Here is a 21,564-nt window from a genome sequence, read left to right as displayed (position 1 = left end):
TCTTTCCAGCTTTGAGGTAATCTATTTACAGTGGCTTCCAGACTCATTTGTTTGTACATATTTACTCTCTGCTATCAATTTAGAATAGTGATGTCCCTGCACCTCTGAGGAAAGAGAGAGAGTAATGCCCATGGAGGTGGCTGGGAGCAGTAGAGCAGAGATGTGGTTACACAGTGCCTGGCATGTTGATGTGACACCTTGGAGTTAGAAGGGAAGGGTCTTTCCACAGTTCAGAGTTATACAGCAAAGAACATGTGGTTTTATTTTCCTTGTTTTTTATTTCATTTTTTCTTTGAAATCAGTGAAATGTTTTTAGTGTTCTTTCTCAGAGTTTATTCATAGAGTAGTGAAAGATTTTTATGATCTTTAATAAAACTATTTTGTGTGCGTGTGGTACTGGGGATGGAACCAAGGGGCATTCTATCTCCGAGCTACAACCCCAGCCGTATTTTTTAGTTCTTTGATTTTTGAAACAGTCTCACTGAATTGCAAAGTGCCTCACTAAGTAGCTGAGGCTGTTGGCAAACCACGATCCTCTGGTCTCTGCCTCCCGAATGCTGGGATTACAAGCATGTACCGTAATGGTGCATTGTCGTATATCTTAATGGGTTACAAAATGGTATACTTACAAGCATGCACCGTAATGGTGCACTGTCATATATCTTAATGGGTTACAAAATGGTATACATGCACACATTACTCATTTAGCCCTTCCTTACTTTCTACCCCATTCCCTTCCCGCTCCCTCCTTTTGTTTGAAGCAAAGTATTTTTTTGCGTTTTTTTTTAATTTAATTTTGTGTTTGTGTGGTGCTGGGGATTGAACCCCAGGGGCATTATACCTCTGAGACACACCCTTAGCCCGATTTTGTATTCTTTATTTTGAAAACAAGTCTCAGTAAGTTGCAGAGGACCTCACTAAGTAGCTGAGGCTGGCCTCGAACCTGCATCCTCCTGTCTCAGCCTCTCAGGTACTGGCATAGCACTACCAGGCCTGGCTAGCAAAGTGCTTTTAAACAAACAATTTTTAAAAATAAAGTGCCAGGTCCCCTGGGGCAGGCCTATAATCTCAGTACTTGGGAGGCTGAGACGAGAGGATCAAAGTTTGGCCAGCCTCAGCAACTTAGTGCGACTTGTTTCAAAATAGGAAAAGGGTAGGAAGTGTACCTCAAAAGTAGAATACCCTTGGATTTGACCCCCAGTGCCATAAAATAAAGTGGCTGTGTAAATTAGAGATTACTGGAGTCATGAGAATGGTGAGTTAGCAATTCATCAATCTGTTACATCTCTCAGGGATCTGTGGTAAGTGCTAAGTGTTTGTTGGGTTTCTTTGTCATAGGGGCTTCCTGCTGTCTCTCTTCTTTTAGAGCTTTTGCTCTTATGCCCAAAGCAGATAGAGTCTTACCCTAGCCCAGCCTTGTGTGTGTGTGTAGAATTAGGTGACCTTAAAGGATTAGTAATCTAACTTTGCCTTTGTGGTTGAAATAATAACATAGAGTGTTGTTTTCTGAAAGATGACTCTGGTTTATATTCTAGTTTTTTTTTTGTTTGTTTGTTTTTGTTTTTGTTTTGTTTTGTTTTTTGATTTGGTGGTACTGGGGTTCCTGGAAGCCCTTCTACCTCCGGGCTACACTCCCAGACCTATTTTTTACAGGTCTCCTAAGCCAGCGCGCGCGGCTGGCTTCGAACCTGTGCGATCCTCCTGTCTCTGCCTCCCAAGCACGGGGATTACAAGCGTGCGCCACCACGCCCGGCTATATTCTAGTTTTGACTTAAAGGGGATCTGGTTAAACTTTAAAAATGTTTGGTTTGGGAATGAGCAGCTCTTTGCTACAGCGTCTAATGCATGCTTTTCTAAAGTCTAATTGCTGAACTTTGCAGATTCTTTCTAAGCATAATGCCTGGCTGATAGGTAGAGACTGCCTGTGGTGCTCTGAAGTCTTCATTTTCTTCCCCAGTGGCCTAGTTGGAGAACTTAAATGGCATATACTCTCATTTTGTTTTATTCTTCTTCCTCTTCCACTGAAAGGATTATACATGGTACCAGCTTGACAAATGTGCAAGTTTTTTTTTCCTTCCTCTGAAATCTATAGATATGTGGTCTTATTGACCAAAACTATGTACTCTGAAACTTGTATCCCTGCTTTATCACATTTTCCCCATAAAAACATTAGATGTGGTGGCAGTATGTCTAAATTCATCCATGAAAATCTGTTTAACCCAGATGGACCCAGGTTTTAATTGTTACTTGTTGTATCCATATAGGGTTTCAGCTCTGTGTTGGGTTAAGTTTGCTTTTGTGTCAGGACTGACCTGTTGAAACCTAAGGCCCAGTTTAATTCTAAGCAGCTGATTCTTCACAAAAACACCTAGAAAGTAGGGGAGTGTATTGCTTTTGTTAGGTGTGACTATTGGTGAAGTTTGAGGCTCTCAGGAACGAGAAGATGTAAGTTGGGAATATAATGTTGTGAAGAATTAGTGTTGAAAGATCAAGGTTCATGAATACCATAAATGATAATAAGAAATTTAAAAAATATGGATTACTGATACTCTCCTCAAATCAGGGAAACTTCCCTTAATTCCAGAAAGCTATAATATGTGACTTGTAGTTTTGGAATTTTTTTAAATTATAGGACTGTTACAGTGTGCTATGAGGTGCTTTTTAGCTCCAAGGGAACTTAATTTCAAAAAGCATGTGGAATTTACTTTTCTGAATTACATACATGTCTAGCTTTCCTCCACCTTTCCCTTTTCAGGCAAATTTTATTATAGCCTTGCTACTTAACTTGAATTTATAAGCCAAGGCACCACAATAAAGAAGGCATTTTGATGTCTAAGTACATGGTCTTCTTAATTTGGGGGGAAGAATAAACATCTATAAGAGGGTCTAAAAGGCCAACACTGATTTTATTTGAAGCTTAATGTTCAGTAATTCACTGACTCTCTTTATTTGCAGTGGTAAAGAAGTTGCTGTAGGTCCTTAGGATAAACCATGTTGAAGTCAGCGGAATCGTAAAAACAGTTTTTTTTTTTTTTTTTTTTTTTTTTAGAGTTTTACTTTAGAAACTGTAGGCTGGGCATGGTGGTGCACATTTGTAATTCCAGCATTCGGGAGGCTGAGACAGGAGGATCGCAGTTTGCAGACCGCCTCAGCTACTTAGGCCCTTTGCAACTCAGTAAGACCCTGTTTCCAAATAATAATAAAAGATAGGGCTGGGGATATAGTTTGTAGGTAGAATGCCCCTGAGATTCATCTCTAGTATTGCAAAAAAGAAAAGGAAAGAATAAAAAGACTGAAGTTAGTGAGAAGAGCAGAGCCAGTCCTAGCTTCATTAGGGGAAACATGGCATTCTGAGTCCATTCACATTTACTCTTGATTGCTATGACAGATAGGCTCCTTGCAAATGTTCTCACATGCATGGACGGGTGGGATGTGCATATTCTCTGACTTGGAGAGCAATGCACTCCGGAGTTGGGCAAGTTCCTGAATGTAGGCCTTCCTTTGTCATCCACTACTGCCAACCTCTTATCTGTGAAGAGATAGGTTGATGATAAAAGACCTTTAATGCTCCGTCCAGTTCTAAGATTTTATTAAATCTTTACTGCCCAAAATTATTTAAATCTTTAGTTTTTAATTTTTTATTTAAATATATATTTAAAAACACAAAATTTATCATTTTAATCATTTTATTTTATTTTATTTTGGTAATGGAGATCGAACCCAGGGACATTTAGGAGCTGTACTCCCAGCCCTATTTTATTTTTAAATTTTGGTCCCCCCACCCCATTTTTTTTTTATTTTAAAACAGGGTCTTACTAAGTTGCTGAGGCTGGACACGAACCTGTCTCAGCCTACCAAGTACTGAGATTACAGGTATGCCCCACCACGCCCATTTAAATTTTTTCTAAATGTATAATTCACTGGCATTGAGTATTTTATATTGTTGTGCAACCTGGACTACCACTATCTCTGCAACTCCTTTGTCATGCAAAACTAAATCTGTGAACTCTTTAAGCACTATTTCCTGGTTCTACTCATGCTCTAGCCCCCTGATAACAACTCTGTTTTCTCTCTATGAATCTGACTATTCTGTATATCTCATAATTGGAATCATACAGTATTCGTTTATTTTTGACTAGTTTATTTTGCTTTAGAAAATATCATGAAGGGTCATCCAGCATGTATTATAATTTCCTTCTTTCCATGGCCAAATAATCCACTGTTATGTGTGTATGTCCCATATTTTTTTAATCCATTCATATGCTCAAGGACACGTGGGTTGTTTCTACCCTTGACTGTTGAAAATAGTGCTAGAAGTATTTGATGAGACGTGTATACCTGTAATCTCAGCACTTGGGAAGCTGAGGCAAAAGGATCGCAGACTAAGTTCAAGGACATTGTCAAGCACCCACTGTGGTTGTGCATGCCTGTAATCCCAGTACGTGGGAAGCTGAGACAGGAGGATCCTAGGTTTGAGGACAGCCTTGGCAATTTAGCAAGACCCTGTACTCAGTGTAGCTCAGAGATAGAACACTCCTCTGTTTAATCCTCAGAACCTAAGGGTGAGGGGAAGGATAGCCTCAGCGACTTAGATCCTGTTTCAAAATAAAAAACAAAATTTGGGCTGGGGGTATAATAACTCAGCAGTAGAATATCCTGAAATTCAATCCTCAGTATAAAACACACATACCACCTGTGTTCAGTTTTTTAGGGGTATATTCCTAGGAATAGAATTTCTAAGTCATATCCTCATTCCACATTTAATTTTCTAAGGAACTACCCACTGTTTTCTCATAACAGTTATACCATTTCCATCAGAAGGCCTAATGGTTCTAGCCTCTCCACCTTCTATATCTCCACATAAGTATTATTCCACATAACAATAATTATTTTCTGTTTTGTTGCCATCCTAATAGATGAGAATGGTCTTTCCTTATGATTTTGTGTTTTCCTTAATGATTAGCAATGTTGAGCATTATTTAGGCCCTTATGACTCATTTAATGTCTTTCTTCTTTAGAGAAATGTTTATTCACAAGTTCTTTGCCAATATTTTACTTGTTTATTTCCTTTTGTCATTGAGTTGTAGGAGTTTCTTTCTTCAAGAAAATAGGTCTACCTATGTTGCCCCGGCTGTCCTCAAATTCCTGAGCTTAAGCAAGTGTTTTGCCTCGTCCTCCTAAACAGCAAGGACTGCAGGCACATGCCACTGTGCCAGGCAAGGAGTCCTGTGTATATTCTGGATGCTAACCCTTTGCCAGATACATGATCTTCAAAATTTTCTTTGTTCCCTGGGTTATATTTTACTTTCTTGCATATGTTCTTTGATGCAGGGACTTTGACATTTTGATGTAATCAGCTTAATTCTTTTTGTCATCCTTACTCTTGGTATCATGTCCAAGAAATTGACAAATCCATTGTTAATGAAATTTTTATTTTCTTCTAAAGATTTTATGGTTTCTATTCTTATATTTAGGTCTTCAGTTCATTTTGAGTTTATATTTAGTGTAAGATAAGTACACAGCATTGTTCTCTTGTATCTCATTATTCTAAGTTTTGAAAAATCTGTCTTTTACCCCTTGAATGATCTTACACTCTCTTGTTGAAAAGCACATGACCTTGAATATATTGATTTAGTTTTCTAGTTATACTAGTGTCATAGCATGGCTTAATATGTGTAATTTTCAGGAATTTTTTTTAACATAATTGAACTCCTCAGGGTTTGGGAATATGATTCGGTGGTGGGGCACTTACTTGCCTGGCATGTATAATGCCCTGGGTTCAATTCCTAGCATTACCAAAAACAAATATCCTAGTATTGAACTTGGAAAGTCTTAATAGAAATAATAGGGTATGTGATTGAGCATTGTGGTACACACTTATAATCCCAGTACTTGGGAGGCGTGCGCCACCACACCCGGCCTTATTCCTTATTTTGAAACAGGTTCTCACTAAGTTTCAGAGGGCCTCACTAAGAAGCTGAGGCTGGCCAGGGACCTATGAACCTCTTGTCTCAGCCTCCCAAGTACTGGGATTACAGGTGTGCACCACCGTACCCGGCCATTGTATTATTCTAAATAAAAAGGTTCCAGAAACTTGTTTCCCTGAGTTTTTAGATTGATTTGTAAGGGTCTGCTAGATAGTTCTGGGTAACCCATAAACTTAAATTTAATGCACCCCAGTTGGACTGTTACTGCTTTTGCTCTTTTTGTTACATTATGTACTTTCTTGTATGTGTTTTCTTCCATAACTTTATTTGGCATCCCCACTGGGAGGCTTTTTGCTATATATATCAACAACATAAATAATAACTTTGTCATGTATACCATATTGCTACACTGTTACAGCACTTTGGTGTAACAACTCTTTGCATTTCTATAGTTCTCCATTTGTTGCTGAAGTCCTTGAGTGATGATCCTTAATATCTGCTACCTTTTTTTTTTTCCTTGGTGGTACTGGGAATGGAAAAACAACCACCCAGGGGCATTCTACTACCCCAGCCCTAATTTTTATTCTTTTTTTTTTTTTTTTTTTTTTTTTTTTTGCACTGGGGTTCCTGGAAACCCTTCTACTTCCAGGCTACACTCCCAGACCTATTTTCATACTTTTTAAAATTTGGAAAAAGGGTCTCTTAAGCCAGCTGCGCTGGCTTCGAACCTGCGCGATTCTCCTGTCTCCGCCTCCCAAGCGCTGGGATTACAAGCGTGCGCCACCATGCCCAGCTTTATTCTTTATTTTGAAATATGGTCTCACTAAATAGCTGAGGCTGTCCATGGATGGTGATCCTCCTGTCTCAGCTTCCCAAATGCTGGAATTATAAGTGTGTGCCGCCACACCCAGCTGAAACCTGCTTTCTTTTAACTGAACTCTTGAAATGTATTTTCCTCCATTCACCTGAGTATTCATCTTCCTTGTAACTGCTGGCTGTTTTCAGGTTGAAAGATAATACTTTGATTCACGTCTTGGAAGAATACCAGTCAGTTGGGCAGATAGTTATCGTGGCATTTAATAGTTGGTGATTTCTGTGTTAGGTAAGGTGATCACTAAGTGAAGTTATGCCTTGTCTTTGAAAGGTGGGAAGAAGAACGCTATCCCGAAGGCATCAAGTGGAAATTCCTAGAACACAAGGGTCCTGTGTTTGCACCACCATATGAGCCTCTTCCGGAGAGTGTCAAGTTTCACTATGACGGTGAGTTATTCCAAAGTTGTCTGATTCTTGGCTAAGAAAAAGGAGTCTGCTTCTACTCAGGGGTAGTAAATGAAGAAGAGTCCCATGCTGCATGATCTTGTTTTATTGTTACTGCATGGTTTCAGGAAAGGGGCATCAAGGGTTTACATAATTCTTAAAGGCCCATTTGCAGCTGAAAAAGTTAATGTGGTTCATAGCCCATGGCCCACAAGCTGAAGGTTTTTTAATCTGAACTTCATTTCCAGGGAGCTACTCTCTGTAATGGAGTTGTTAGAAAAGCTTCACTTGAATGGTGGAATTTTGTTTTATTGATAATAATGCAAGCCAACAAGCTGCTTATCCCTATTAATAATATTTGGTTGAGGATTAATTTGTCTGCTATCAACCTCTGGATAGGGCTGGTGGAATCTGACTCACTGAGTCTTTTAGAACCCTTATAATTAGAATTATCTATTAATTATCATCAGTTTTTCTATCCTTAGGTTGATAGATTTGAGAGTAGTAGTCAGCAGTAGCCTTTGACATGCGTTCCGTCAACACCGTAGCAGTATGTAGATGGTAATGTTAAGGTCATTTCCTTATTTTAAGAAGTCCATCCAGAGATGGCTGTAGTATTGTTCCTTAAGTCCACCGTAGTAAATATGGATCGGTGCTTCAGAACTAAGCACCAGTTTCCCTAGGTTTGAGACACACTAGAAACATGAGACATGAAAACTTCTGAGGAGCAAAAGTGGCCAACACTCTGAGAATTCTGGTGCATCTTTCTGCCCAACAGCAGTGGCGCGGGGGCACAGATCTAGATACCATACTCTCAAAATCAAAATTTAGATGCTTCAATTATTTTTTTTTTATGAGGTACTAAGGGTGGAACCCAGGGGCATTCTATGTCCGAGCTACACCACCAGTCCTATTTTTTATTCTTTATTTTGAAACAGAATCTCACTAAGTTGCAGAGGGCCTAGCTAAGTAGCTGTGAGGCTGGCTGCTAACCTGCAATCCTCCTGTCACAGCCTGCCAAGTACTGGGATTACAAGTGTGTGCCACCACACCTGGCTCAAAAATTTTTGAAAACCAACATGATACCACAAAATGAAACTTTCCTTTCATGCCCCAGAATATTTAAAATATTACGTAAAATTACATTAAGGCATATTAGTTTTGTGTTTGGACTTGGGTTCCATCCTCAAAATATCTCATTATACATATTCAAATATTCCAAAATCTGAAGGAGGGGCTAAAATCCTGAACACTGGTGTGGTGCAAGCATTTTGTATAAAAGATAGTCACCCTGTAGTTTATACTGAAAGACTGGGTCTGAAAATAAGGAAAGTGCCAAACTTGGGAAGCCAGGTTTGTTTTTCTAAAGGATGTATTTATTGAATATATTTGTGTTCAGACACCAAGACCCAGCAGTACATAGTATTCCTGACTTAATCCCTGACCTTTGGGAGTTGGCAACATAAAAAGACCCCATAATTTCAAAAGCAAATGGTTACTAATATCAGATAGACAATTTGACCCATGTTAACCAAAAACCATTAGACAGAGTTCTTCAGCCCCCACACCGGGTCATTCCTAAAGACTTATAAGGCACAGATGTAAAGCCAAAGCTCTGATGGAAAGATAAGAGCCTTTCTTATAAAAGTGCCAGGTGTTCTGGGCCATATGCAAAAACAAGGAACAGGTATTCTATAGCCCTCATCTAGGCTTATCAAGAGACTGAGAAAGCCCTAGTGCAAAGGCCTCGTTTGAGGTTCCAATGATTGAAGGGGAGGCTAAGTTGGTCTTACTTTTGAAAATGCGAAGCTGTGGCCTGGGTGAGTTCCCTCATCACCGTGGTCCCTTTTCTCTGTTCTTGCCTATTCCTCCATGATCCAGTTCCAGGGCTTTAGCCTTTACTCAGTTGGACATCCCTCTGGGATTTCTTCTCTTTGATTGTGTAAACTTCCACTCTGCAGTAAGTAAAAAATATGTGACTAGTTAGTCCAGACTGATAATGAAGTACTGTTCACTCTCTGGGGAGAAGAATTTGGATTCTTTTAGAACCTGCCAGGGAGGAAGGGCATGAGCTGGCTGAAGCAATGAATTGCTGCCTCTGCTAAGGACCTTCAGCTTCAGCTCTGACTCAGCAGATTCCTTTTCCTGGAGCTCAGTCTTTTCCATAAAGTATTACCATTGCCAGGAACCTTCACATCATCCTCCCACAACCCTGCTGTAGGGAGCCATTATTTTACTTTTTGATAGTTTAAGAGAGGTCACAATTGCTTCCTCTACTGGGACAGAATTCAGTAAAATAGCTCAGGGTGCCTCCCTCCTTCAAATGTTATTAATATTTATTTTATACCAAACATACCAGAGAACAGTTTACATTTTTCTTGCCATTTGTTTTGAGAGAGAGAGAGAGAGAGAGAGAGAGAGAGTGTGTGTGTGTGTGTGTGTGTGTGTGTGTGTGTGAGACAGACAGACAGACATAGAGACTAAGATGGGACCCAGAAGCATTCTACCTTTGAGCTACATACATCCCAGCCCAATTAGATTGTTTGTTTATTTATTTATTTATTATTTGGAAATAGGGTCTTTCTAGGTTGATAGTCTCACTAAATTGCTAAGGCAGTCCTCAAACCTGTAATCCTCCTGTCTCAGCCTCCTAAATACTGGGATTACAGGTGTGAACCATACCTGGCTCACTTATTTTAATTTATTTATTTATTTATTTATTTATTTATTTATTTATTTTGCAGGTCTAGGGATGGAACCCAGGGGCATTTGACCTCTGAGCTACACCTGCTGCCCTATTTTTTATTCTTTATTTTGAAACAGGGTGTCACTAAGTTGTGGAGGGCCTCACTAAGTAAGTAGCTAAGGCTATCCACGAACCACAATCCTCCAGTCTCAACCTCCCGAATGCTGGGGTTACAAGTTGGGGTCACAGCATGCGCCACCATGCCCGGCTTACTATTGTTTTTTTTTTGTTTTTTGTTTTTTTGTTGTTGTTGTTGTGGGTTCAGGGATGGGACCCAGGGGCATTCAACCTCCAAGCTAGAACCCCTGTCCTACATTTTTTTAGCCTTTATTTCAAAACAGGGTCTCACTAAGTTGCAGAGGGCTTCACTAAGTAGCTGAGGCTGTCCATGAACCACAATCCTCTAGTCTCAGCCTCCCAAATGCTGGGATTACAAGCATGCGCTACCACACCCAGCTTACTTTTTATTCTTTTTTTTTTTTTTTTTTTTTGGTGGTGGTGGTGGTGTTACTGGGATTCCTGGAAGCCCTTCTATCTCCGGACTACACTCCCAGACCTATTTTTACATTTTTTATTTGGAAACAGGGTCTCCTAAGCCAGCGCGCGCGGCTGGCTTGGAACCTGCGCGACCCTCCTGTCTCTGCCTCCCAAGCGTGGGGATTACAAGCGTGCGCCACCACGCCCAGTGTTACTTTTTATTCTTAATGGATAAATATTTTGCTTTATATTGGAGTCATGTCAGTTTTACTGGCAACTCTAGTTCAGACCTGAGCTGGGAAATTCTGGGAAAGAACAGGAAGTTTATAAAAATCTAGCAGTTTCTAAAGCAAAAGCTTGAGAAGTTTGTAAGGGCAAAGTGGCGCCACCTGCTGGCCTTTCAAATTATGGCCTAACAGGTTCTTTCTGTCTGCCATGAGTTTGAATTTTATGCTACATTCCTACAATCAGAAATGATCACTTTGGCTCGGCGTGGTGGCACACGCTTGTAATCCCAGCATTCGAGAGGTAGAGACCAGAGGATCACGGTTTATGTGACCAGCTTCTTAGCAAGCCTCTTCACAACTCAGTGAAACCCTATTTCAAAAGTAAAAAACTAAAAAATTGGGCTGGGGTGTAGCTCGGAGGTAGAATGTCCCTGGGTTTCATCCCCAGTACCACAAAAAAAAAAAAAAAAAAAAGAAGAAGAAATGATCACTTTCCAGTCATCATTAGATGAGATTTCTGAGCCAGGAATGGTAACTCATGCTTATAATCCCAACATTTGAGAAGCTAAGACAGGAGAATCGCAGTTCGTAGGCAGCCTTAGCTATTTAGGCCTTCTGCAGCTCAATGAGACCCTGTTTCAAAATAAAGAATAAAAAATAGGGCTGAGGGTGTAGCTTGGAGGTCAAATGCCCCTGGGTTCCATCCCCAATACCGCAAAAAAAAAAAAAAAAAAAAAAAAAGATGAGATTTCTCCTGGGGTTTTCACAGATTTCTAGTTATATTTTAGGTGCCTGTAATGAATGTTGACTTGTTTAGAATAGTGAGGCAGTAGAATTTTATTTAACCTCATTTAAAATACAGCAAATGTTTTTGAATTTTATATATATATATATTTTTTTTTTTTTTTTTCCTTTTTTTGCACAGTACTAGAGATTGAATTCAGGGGCATTCTTCTGAGCTACACCCCCAGCCCTATTTTTTATTCTTTATTTTTGAAACAGGGGCTCAGTAAGTTTTGGAGGCCCCACTAAATAGCTGAAGCTGGCCATGAACCTGCGATCCTCCTGTCTCAGCCTCCCAAGTACTGGAATTACAAGCATGTGGCACCATGCTCAACTCTCTAGCCTTATTTTTTATTGATTTTTTTTTTGCAGTACTGGGGATTGAACCCAGGAACATTCTACCTTCATGCTATCCCCCAGCCCTTTTTTTTTTTTTTTAATTTCTTATTTTGAAACAGGGTTTCACTAAGAAGTTGGGATGCTGGCCACAATCCTGTGATCCTCCTGTCTCAGTCTCCCAAGTACTGGGGTTACAAGCATGTGCCACCATACTGGCTCAGATGCCGTTATTATGGCATGAATTGATTCCAGATGGTGTTGTAAAGTGGGATTTTCAAGAAAAAATGGAAATTGGCCCTAAGAGTACTTTTAAAGTACTTTCTTTGTAAAGTAGATTAAACTTCGAAGTACTTTTCTTTTATTGCTTTATTATCTAATTAAGGTACACAAAACCCCAAGGTCCCATCTAGATTTTCTTTACCATTTAGCAGCTTTCATTGTGAAACATCAGGGCTCGTTTAGAACAGCTTTCTATGCATGCTACTAGAAATCCCAACCATCCCTTGTGCTAAGGATAATCCCTGTTTTGATTAAAGAAGCAGCCTCATAGAACCTGTATTCCAGAGCAGTGCGTTGCAAACTCTTATGTGAAGATGAGTTTTATTAAAATACCACTTCTGATTCAGTAGACCTTAGGTTTGGGGGTTCATTTCTAATAGACTCCTTTGTGATACAGATGGTTTTGTTCTATGAACCACGCTTTGATTAGCAAGGTTCTAGAGGAAGGACTTACTTAAGCCTTAGGAAATCTGGCTTGCCTGCTATGAATATATTTTCTTATTCATACTCCACCCACCTAACTCTGAAGAAGAAAGATGCCTATTTCTTTTCCCCACAATTCCTTTCTTCCATTCCCTGCCCTATCCCTTCCTCCCCTTCTTGAACAGAGGCTGCTTAGCTTAGCAGTGGCAGGAGTCCCTCTGAGGATTTGATTTTTAAAAACCATTGAAGAGGTGTACAGGACTCTGCTTGCTGAAAGGAAAAGGAAGAGTGGCTGGGCCTTCCCCAGATCATCCCTATCCTGAGCAGGCACCTGGGAACAGTTAACTGGCATAGTCTCCAGAGAATGACCCAGGTAAATATCTGCTAAAGAGGAAGAGAATTCACACAAGTAGATGATCAGTATGTTGTCTTTGTCGTGTCCTTGTAACTGTGTCGCCAGGCCCTTGTATACCTTGGAAAGGTAGACCATTAATAAAGAAGTCTCCAGCACTCAATATTTATACTTAGGACATGAATGCTACACCTCACTTTTTGGAACCACTTTTTCCTCTAGGTAAAGTTATGAAGCTGAGCCCCAAAGCAGAAGAAGTAGCTACGTTCTTTGCAAAAATGCTCGACCATGAATATACTACTAAGGAAATATTTAGGAAAAATTTCTTTAAAGACTGGAGAAAGGTACTACAGCCCATGTATTAATATCCTAGTAGCTTTCACATGTGTTGGTCAAGTACTAAGTATGAACTATAATTTTATAAAAATTTACCTGAAGTAAATCGTGAGTTTTATTAATTTTATTGAAAGTGGTATGATTTGTCTGTTCATTTATTATATTATGTGTGGTTTCATTGCAACAAGAATACTTCTCTTTCTTTCCTCTCAGCTCATATGGCTGTGGGAAGGGGTTTGTCTGATTAAGCCAAACAGAAAACCTCTCAGCTTTATTAGGTAAAGAAGTGTTTGTCTCTGCAGGGCTTCTCTCTCTGCTGTTGAGGAGTTTAATCTGACACCTCATTCAGTCTTGATTCTTGTTGATTTGCTACATATGCTTTGGGCTCTTAAACCACACACATATGCTATATCTGCTTAGGTGGTATTAAAAATCTCATTGTTCTCAATGTGTGACCAGACCAAAGCCAAACAAAAATTGGCCTTGTGAACTGATTCTAAAAATCAAATTAATGAGGTAATAGAGCGAGGGTAATGATTCTAACAGAGAATGAGTATGGAACTTTCTCTAGTCGTTAAAATAATTGATAGATATTCATATTTTTAAACTATTTATATGCCTGTGATTTGTGGCAGTTTGCCAAGGAGCCCAAGAAAGAACATAAGAGTAATCTTTCTGAAAGATATCATTTAAACATTTTATATTAAATATTCATCTTATAATAGAAGAAAGCAATGTGTGTATATATATTTTTTTCTTTTTTCAAAACTCACTAATTTAGATTGGCTACTTCTCCAGACACCCTTGACTGAAAAAATGGAGCTTTGGTGTAATTGCAGAGACCTGAGAGTTTTTTCGTGAATTTACAGTTTTCTCTTATTTCCCCCTTTTCTTTTGACTAGGAAATGACAAATGAAGAGAAGAATACTATCACCAACCTAAGCAAATGTGATTTTAATCAGATGAGCCAGTATTTCAAAGCCCAGTCAGAAGCTCGGAAACAGATGAGCAAGGAAGAGAAATTGGTACTACAGAACTTACTAAACCATAGAGAATTTTGGAATAGTGATTAGTTTGTCTAACTTTCATCTTGGTTCTTGTGACACAGCACTGACTTAAATTATTTTCCATTGTCCTACAGTAAAAGACTTTAGGATTCTAAGATGGATGTGATGGCCCAAGCCTGTAATCCTAATACTTGGGAGGGTGAGACAGGAGGATCCCAGGTTTAAGGCCAGCCTGACCAATTTAGCAAGACCCTGTTTTAAAATGAGTAACAAAAAGAGATTTGGGGTATAGTTCAGAGGCAGAATACACATGTGCTCAGTCACCAGTACCCCCCAAAAATGTTTAGAATTCTAAGCCTAAGAGTCTAAAAATTTAACCATTTAATTAGAGTGAAGTATGTGATTAAGCATTTTATTCATGGCTCAGTATAAGAACTCTGGGGTGGCTGGGCATGGCAGCACACACCTGTAATCCCAGTACTTGGGTGCTGAGAGCAGTGGATCTCAGTTACGAGGCCAACCTTAGCAAGTAGTGAGACCCTGTTTCAAAATAGAAAGTAAAATAGGGCTGGAGGAAGATGGGCATTGTGGCACATGTTTGTAATCTCAGCATTCGGGAGGCTGAGACCAGACGATCATGGTTCACGGACAGCCTCAGCTACTTGGTGAGGTCCTCTGCAACTTAGTGAGACCCTGCTTCGCAATAAAGATACGAAATAGGGCAGGGGATGTAACTCAGCGGTCAAATGCCTTGGGTTTCATCCCCAGACCCACCAAAAAAAGAAAAATAAATAGGGCTGGATGTGTTGCTTAGAGGTAGAATGCCCCTGGATTCAATTCTCAGTACCACAAAATAAATAAATGAAGATTTAAAAAAAAGTTGCCAATCCCCAATATATAAGAATCAGGCTAGAATTTTATGTTTTTTCCAACCAGAAGTTCAGAAGTTAATGGTATTAAGGAATTTTTTGTACCTCAAGGCCTCTGGTTTTAATATTTTTAAAGGACTTAGCATGTTTATATAATTTAGGTGGTTTAAGGTTTATTTGGAGCCTTAGTTTAAAAATTACTGAGTTAGTGCTAGACATGGTGGTATACACCTGTGAGCCTGTACTTGGGAGGCTGATAGATTATAAGTTTGAAGCCAGCTTCAACAACACAACTTAGGGGTAGAAGGCCCCTGGGCTCAATTTCTAATGCCAAAACAACAAAAACTCTGAGTTATTATACAAATGATAACTGTTTTAAACTTGTCAGTCTCAAGTTAATCTTATCGCTAGTATTCCAAATTAGTGGAATTTGGTATATTATTTACTTTTTTAAACTAAAGATCACTTTGTAGCTTTGTTTTTAAAATGATGATCATTAGTTTGTCAGAGCTCCTGCCAAGGGTACCTGTGGCCAGTAAAGCTCTAAATCTGTTTCCACCCACAAGCAGCAGGACTTCCTTATCAAATCACTACAGATAAGATGGTGAAAATTTGATAGAATAAAAGGAGGTCAAAAATCCCTCCCCACATCTTTTCTGGAGCAAGTATCACAAAGCATAAAGTGTATATACCAATGTAACTAGGGAAGAATCTATGATGCAGGTTTGTCTGGATTTAAAAATACATGATACATACGGCTGGGTGTGGTGGCTCATGCTTGTAATACTAGCGTTTGGGAGGCTGAGACAGGAGTATCACACAGGTTCGAAGCTAGCCTCAGCTACTGGGTGAGGCTCTCAGCAATTTATTGAGACCCTGTTTCCAAATAAAGTATAAAATAGGTCCTGGAGTGTAGCCCAGAGGTAGAATATCCCCTGGGTTCCACCCCCAGTGTCAACAAACAAACAAACAAAATAAAACATGTGAAATACTGTTCAACTAATTGGGCTCTGGAGCTGTTCTTTGATGAGGCTGCTCTCCATCTCGTTTAACACTACCACTTTTCCAATGGTATTTTTTTTTTTCTTTTCTTTTTGTGGTACTGGGGTGGAACCTTAGGGCCATTCTACCTCCTAGAGGTTTTCCTTTAATTGAATTCATTTCTTGGTAATGTTTAGGCTTTACTTTGACCTGTTCTTTCACAGGGATAAAAAATAGGTGAGTAGAACAGTAGTTTGAATCTATCATGAGTACCTCCTTGCTGTATTCCAGAAAATCAAAGAAGAAAATGAAAAATTACTGAAAGAATATGGCTTCTGTATTATGGATAACCATAGAGAGAGGATTGCCAACTTCAAGATAGAGCCTCCCGGGCTCTTTCGTGGCCGTGGCAACCACCCCAAGATGGGCATGCTGAAAAGAAGGATCATGCCTGAGGACATCATCATCAACTGTAGCAAGTGAGCAGTGGGCCAGAAATGAGGCCACAGGCTTCCTTTGCTGCCACTAGCCGGGAACAGTTCCCATGTTAAAGAGGACTGTTCAGAAGGGAGATAAATAGAGCAACATGGTATTTCCACAGATAGGGCTCTTAGTGCTTTTCAGAGCTTGTGAGGAGGGAATTTGGAAATTGATGCTCAGCATATATGTCTATTTCGGGTCATGAAAGGTGAAATTGTTTGTCACTTCTGATTTCCCTGCCCTCCCACTTCATTGTTTCTATAGAGATGCCAAGGTTCCTTCTCCTCCTCCTGGCCATAAGTGGAAAGAAGTTCGGCATGATAACAAAGTCACTTGGCTGGTCTCCTGGACAGAGAACATCCAGGGTTCCATTAAATACATCATGCTGAATCCCAGCTCTCGAATCAAGGTAAAGGGATACTAAGCTTCACACATCAATGGAGCGAATCATCTTTGTCTGGTTGTTGAAATGTAATGTTACTGTCATCTAAACTCATTTTAACAAATTCAAAACCTCCCCACTAAAAAATTAGCATTATCTGGTAACTTCTCTAAAATGTGTGGGGTTTTTGCATCACATTGTAATTTTATTTATTTATTTATTTATTAAGTCATAAATATTCACCAAGACCCCAGTATGTGCCAGACACAGTGTATATGTGGTGCTAGAAATTGCCTTGATAAACAGGACAGGTGCCATACCTGCCTTGTCCTCCTTGCTTTCTGTCCAGTGGTCAGAATGTCATGAGTGTAGTAACATATGTTGGCTTCTGTAATTCTCATTCTTTCTCACTATTCCTGGCTCTGAGGAAAGGAATATAATTTCTCTGAATCCAGAAATGATGTGTAAAATATACCCTTGTAGCTTCCAAAGATCTCACCTGGTAGGTCAACCATGACCAGATGGGATAATATCTCTGGAAAGCACGCCATAAAGTATGTGTACCCTGTGTTGTTGATAGAGTCATTGGAAGGACAAATTTTTCTTCAGATCCTATTAGCCTGCTAGCTATATACCAGCTTGCCTCAAAACTGTGAATGTACCCTAAAAGAAAGCTGGGCTTCGTTAAAACACACCCAAGGAAGCTGGGCATGGTGGCACAAGCTTGTAATCCCAGCATTTGGGAGGCTGAGACCGGAGGATCGTGGTTTGTGGACTACCTCAGCTACTTAGTGAGGCCCTCGGTAACTTAGTGAGACTGTATTAAAATAAAGAATAAAAAAAAAAGTAGGGCCGGGCATGGTTACACATGCTTGTAATACCTGCATTCGGGAGGCTGATACTGGAGGATCGTGGTTCGTGGGCAACCTCAGCTATTTAGTGAGGCCCTCAGTAACTTAGTAAGACTGTTTCAAAATAAAGAATAATAAGCTGGGCGTGGTTGTGCACGCTTGTAATCCCAGCATTTAGGAGGCTGAGACGGGAGGATCATGGTTCACAGACCACCTCAGCTACTTAGTGAGGCCCTTTGCAACTCAGACCCTGTTTCAAAATAAAGAATAAAAAAGTAGGGCTGGAAGTGTAGCTCAGAGGTAAAAACATCCCTGGGCTCCATCCCAGATCCGCTGCCCCCCCACACACAAAAAAATAGGGCAGGGGGTGTAGCATAGAGGTTGAATGCCCCTGGGTTCCATCCCCAGTACCAGGAGGAAAAAAAAAAGATGACAAATATAACATGTTTCTTAAATGACTTGCTCAGGAGTTCTTTCTGGCTCTATTATTTTTTATTTTTTTGGTGGTACTGGGAGTGGAACCCAGGAGCTTTTCTACCTCCAGGCTATACTCCCAGACCTACTTTATACTTATGGAAACAGGGTCTCACTAAGTTGCTGAGAGCCTCACTAAGTAGCTGAGGCTGGCTTCAGACCTCTGCCATCCTCTTGTCTCAGCCTCCCAAGCCCGGGGATTACAAGTATGTGCCACCACACCCAGCTGAACTTAACTTTTTACATTCAGGAGACTGTGACTAAAAACTTTCTTAATCCCAGTTTATAGAGATTTAAGATTTAACTGTTAGATTGTGAGAGCTACATAACCTGAGATTAAACTACGTATTTTCTAGCTTATAGCCTTGTGTTCTTCTACATTTTACAACTTTTGTAAAGAAAAATTTCTATCTGTATATTTTCTTCAAATAAATTGGAAAAGGTACTTTGCCTGGTTTAAAATAAGTATAGAAGCTGGGCATGGTGTTGCCCGTTTGTAATCCCAGCATTCGAAGAGGCTGAGACTGGACGATCGAGGTTCGTGGACAGCTTCAGCTGTGGGTGTATATATCTCAGAGGCAGAAAGCCCCTGGGTTTAATTCCCAAAAAGTACTATCACCACCAAAAATAGGGCATTTTCTCCTAAATTGACATTTGATTATATTAACCTTAACAATATAACACATACACTTTTGCTACCATTTGTAGATTACTAAATTTAGTCTGTGGGAGCAAAAAAAAAAAAAAACATTTAGGATTTGGTAACTACTAACACTAACTTAAATCTTATTTGACTCTTAAATTAGAACTTTAGTCCCCTCATGCTTCCTGTGACATTCCATTGTAAAATTATTGCCAGCCTTAAGTGATGTGCTGACAAGAAGACCATGTCCTACTCTGGATAGAAAACTGTGAAGAACTGGCAACACAGGTAGCCTCATTTTAGCAAGAATGTTTTTAAAAGCCCTGAGAGGAAAAACAGCTTGGTGTTTTGAGGACAAGAAAGAAGGCCAGCATGGTTGGAATATAATGAGCAAGAAAGTAATGAGAGGAGGCTATCGAGAGTTAATCCAGATCTTCAAGTCCAAAAGGAAGCCACTTACCTGGATTTTAAAGAGTTTGGAAATAATACCAGGTTTACGTGTTGGAAACGTGACATAATTTATTATTCTGGCTGCTTCTCTGTGGAGACTTTTAAAAAGTTGGGGGGGGGTTATTTACCTCAGCCACAAAATGCCTCTGGGTTCAATCCCTGGTACCACATCAGAAAGGAGATATAAGTCAGACAGGTGATGGCAATGGGTTGGAGAGAAGTAAACAGTTTGTATGTATGTGCCATGTATTCCTATCAGTGAAGATTTGAGTTGATCAAACAGCCTGTTTAAAAGTTGAGATCTATGCTGGGGTGTGGTGATGCACGCTTGTAATCCCAGCATTTGGGAGGCAGACAGGAGGATCATGGTTCGCGGACAGCCTCAGCTACTTTGTGAGGCCCTCCGCAACTCAGTGAGACCCTGTTTGAAAATAAAAAATAGGGTTGGGGGTGTATTTCAGAGGTAGAATGCCCCTGTGTTCCAAACCCAGTACCGCAGGGGTCGGGGTGGGGGGAGTTGAGATCTTTGTTAGATACTCCAGAAAGCCAGCTGTTTGTATTCCAGACAATAGCTAGATAGCTACTGTACACAGTAGGCATCTGTACAAGTTTCTGGGTAGTGATGATGGTAGTGACTCTGTGTCATCCAGAGGTGGGCTCTCCATAAAACCTTGTACCAAGTCAGAATGCCTGGCTGGCCAACTCGGGTGGAATCCCAGGAAGAGGCTTTGCAGGCTGGAAGTGTGGCACCAGTGGGGTGGGGGTCAACCTCTTGAGCATACTTTCAGTCCTGTCCTAGGCTGACTTCTACTCAGCAGAACAGTGCTGTCTTTAGAGGGTGGAGTTCGACCACATCTTGAATGGTTTTTAACCTTGAACTGCCACCAAAAGTAGCATTTTCAAAAAAATAAACTGAGCGTGGTGGCTCAGCCTGTAATACCAGTACTTGGGAGACTGAGACAGGAGGATTACAGGTTCTCGGCCAGCAGAGCAGCTACTTTAGGCCTTCTCCAACTTAGTGCGACCATGTTTTAAAATAAAGAATAAGCCGGGCATGGTGGCGCAGGCTTGTAATCCCCACGCTTGGGAGGCGGAGACAGGAGGATCACGCAAGTTTGAAGACAGCCGCACTGGCTTAAGAGACCCTGTTTCCAAATGTAAAAAAGTATAAAATAGGTCTGGGAGTGTAGCCCGGAGGTTGAAGGGCTTCCAAGAACCCCAGTACCACACACACACACACACACACACACACACACACACAAATAATAATAATAATAATAATAATAATAATAATAATAAAGAATAAGTCGGGCATGGTGACACATGCTTGTAATCCCAGCATTTGGGAGGCTGAGACCTGAGGATCACGGTTCATGGATAGCCTCAGCTACTTAGGTCCTCCGCAACTTAGTGAGACGCTCTTTCAAAAAGAAAGAATAAAAAAATAGGGCAGAGGATGTAGCTCGGAGGTCAAATGCCCCTGGGTTCCATCCTTTATTTATTTAAAAATAAAATATTTTAGCTGAGCATGGTGGTGCACACTTGTAATCCCAGCATTTGGGAGCCTGAGACAGGAGGATCGGGTTTGCTAACAGCCTCAGCTACTTAGCGAGGCTCTTTGCAACTCAGTGAGACCCTGTTTCAAAATAAAGAATTAAAAAATAGGGCTGGGGTGCAGCTCAGAGACAGATGCCCTTGGTTTCTATTCCCTAGTTACATAGGTATATACACTTTATGCTTTGTGATACTTACTTCATAAAAGAAGATGGAGGGAGGGATTTTTTTACCTCCTTTTTTTCTATCAATTTTTCACCATCTTATCTGTAGTGATTTGATAAGGAAGCCCTGCTGCTTTGTGGGTGGAAACAGATTTAGAGCTTTACTGGCCACAGGTGCCCTTGGCAGGAGCTCTGACAAACTAATGATCATCATTTTAAAAACAAAGCTACAAAGTGATCTTTAGTTTAAAAAAGTAAATAATATACCAGCTAGCTTTTACACATTTTTCAAAACTTTATTATTGCTAATGTGAATGAGATTGTTTTCTTATATATTTGTTGGTTGCTATTCAAATGGTAATGCTCTTGACTTTTGAATGTTGTAAGAGTTGTTTAGATCTAGTTACTGAAAGTTTTTTTTTATAGTTACTGAAAGTTTATTAGTTTAAATTGTCTTCTTTATTGGTGGTTTTATGTAAACAATTATATTACCTATAAGTAGAAAGTTTTAAATCTTTACTGCTCTCTGATTCTGAAATCTCAGACTTCTCTTGCGCAGGTTC

General features: G+C 40.0%; 1 protein-coding gene across 4 annotated transcripts in view; it reads left to right on the top strand.

Annotated features, from left to right (window-relative positions):
* TOP1 (DNA topoisomerase I) overlaps positions 1-21,564 on the top strand; it is a gene marked incomplete at both ends in the record, with an annotated part of 100,062 nt that overhangs the window by 62,069 nt on the left and 16,429 nt on the right. For all 4 annotated transcript variants that reach the window (XM_080716147.1, XM_080716146.1, XM_080716145.1 and 1 more), the window contains 5 exons: positions 7,072-7,187; positions 13,033-13,154; positions 14,049-14,171; positions 16,295-16,482; positions 16,748-16,892. In XM_080716147.1, coding sequence (XP_080572273.1) covers positions 7,072-7,187; positions 13,033-13,154; positions 14,049-14,171; positions 16,295-16,482; positions 16,748-16,892 — 694 coding nt within the window. The remainder of the gene's footprint in view (positions 1-7,071; positions 7,188-13,032; positions 13,155-14,048; positions 14,172-16,294; positions 16,483-16,747; positions 16,893-21,564) is intronic.

This window comes from Muscardinus avellanarius (genome assembly GCF_963383645.1).
Source record: "Muscardinus avellanarius genome assembly, chromosome: 19".
Classification (NCBI taxonomy): domain Eukaryota; kingdom Metazoa; phylum Chordata; class Mammalia; order Rodentia; family Gliridae; genus Muscardinus; species Muscardinus avellanarius.
The sequence above is the reverse complement of the archived record's forward strand: the minus strand, read 5'-3'. Positions and strand labels throughout refer to the sequence as shown.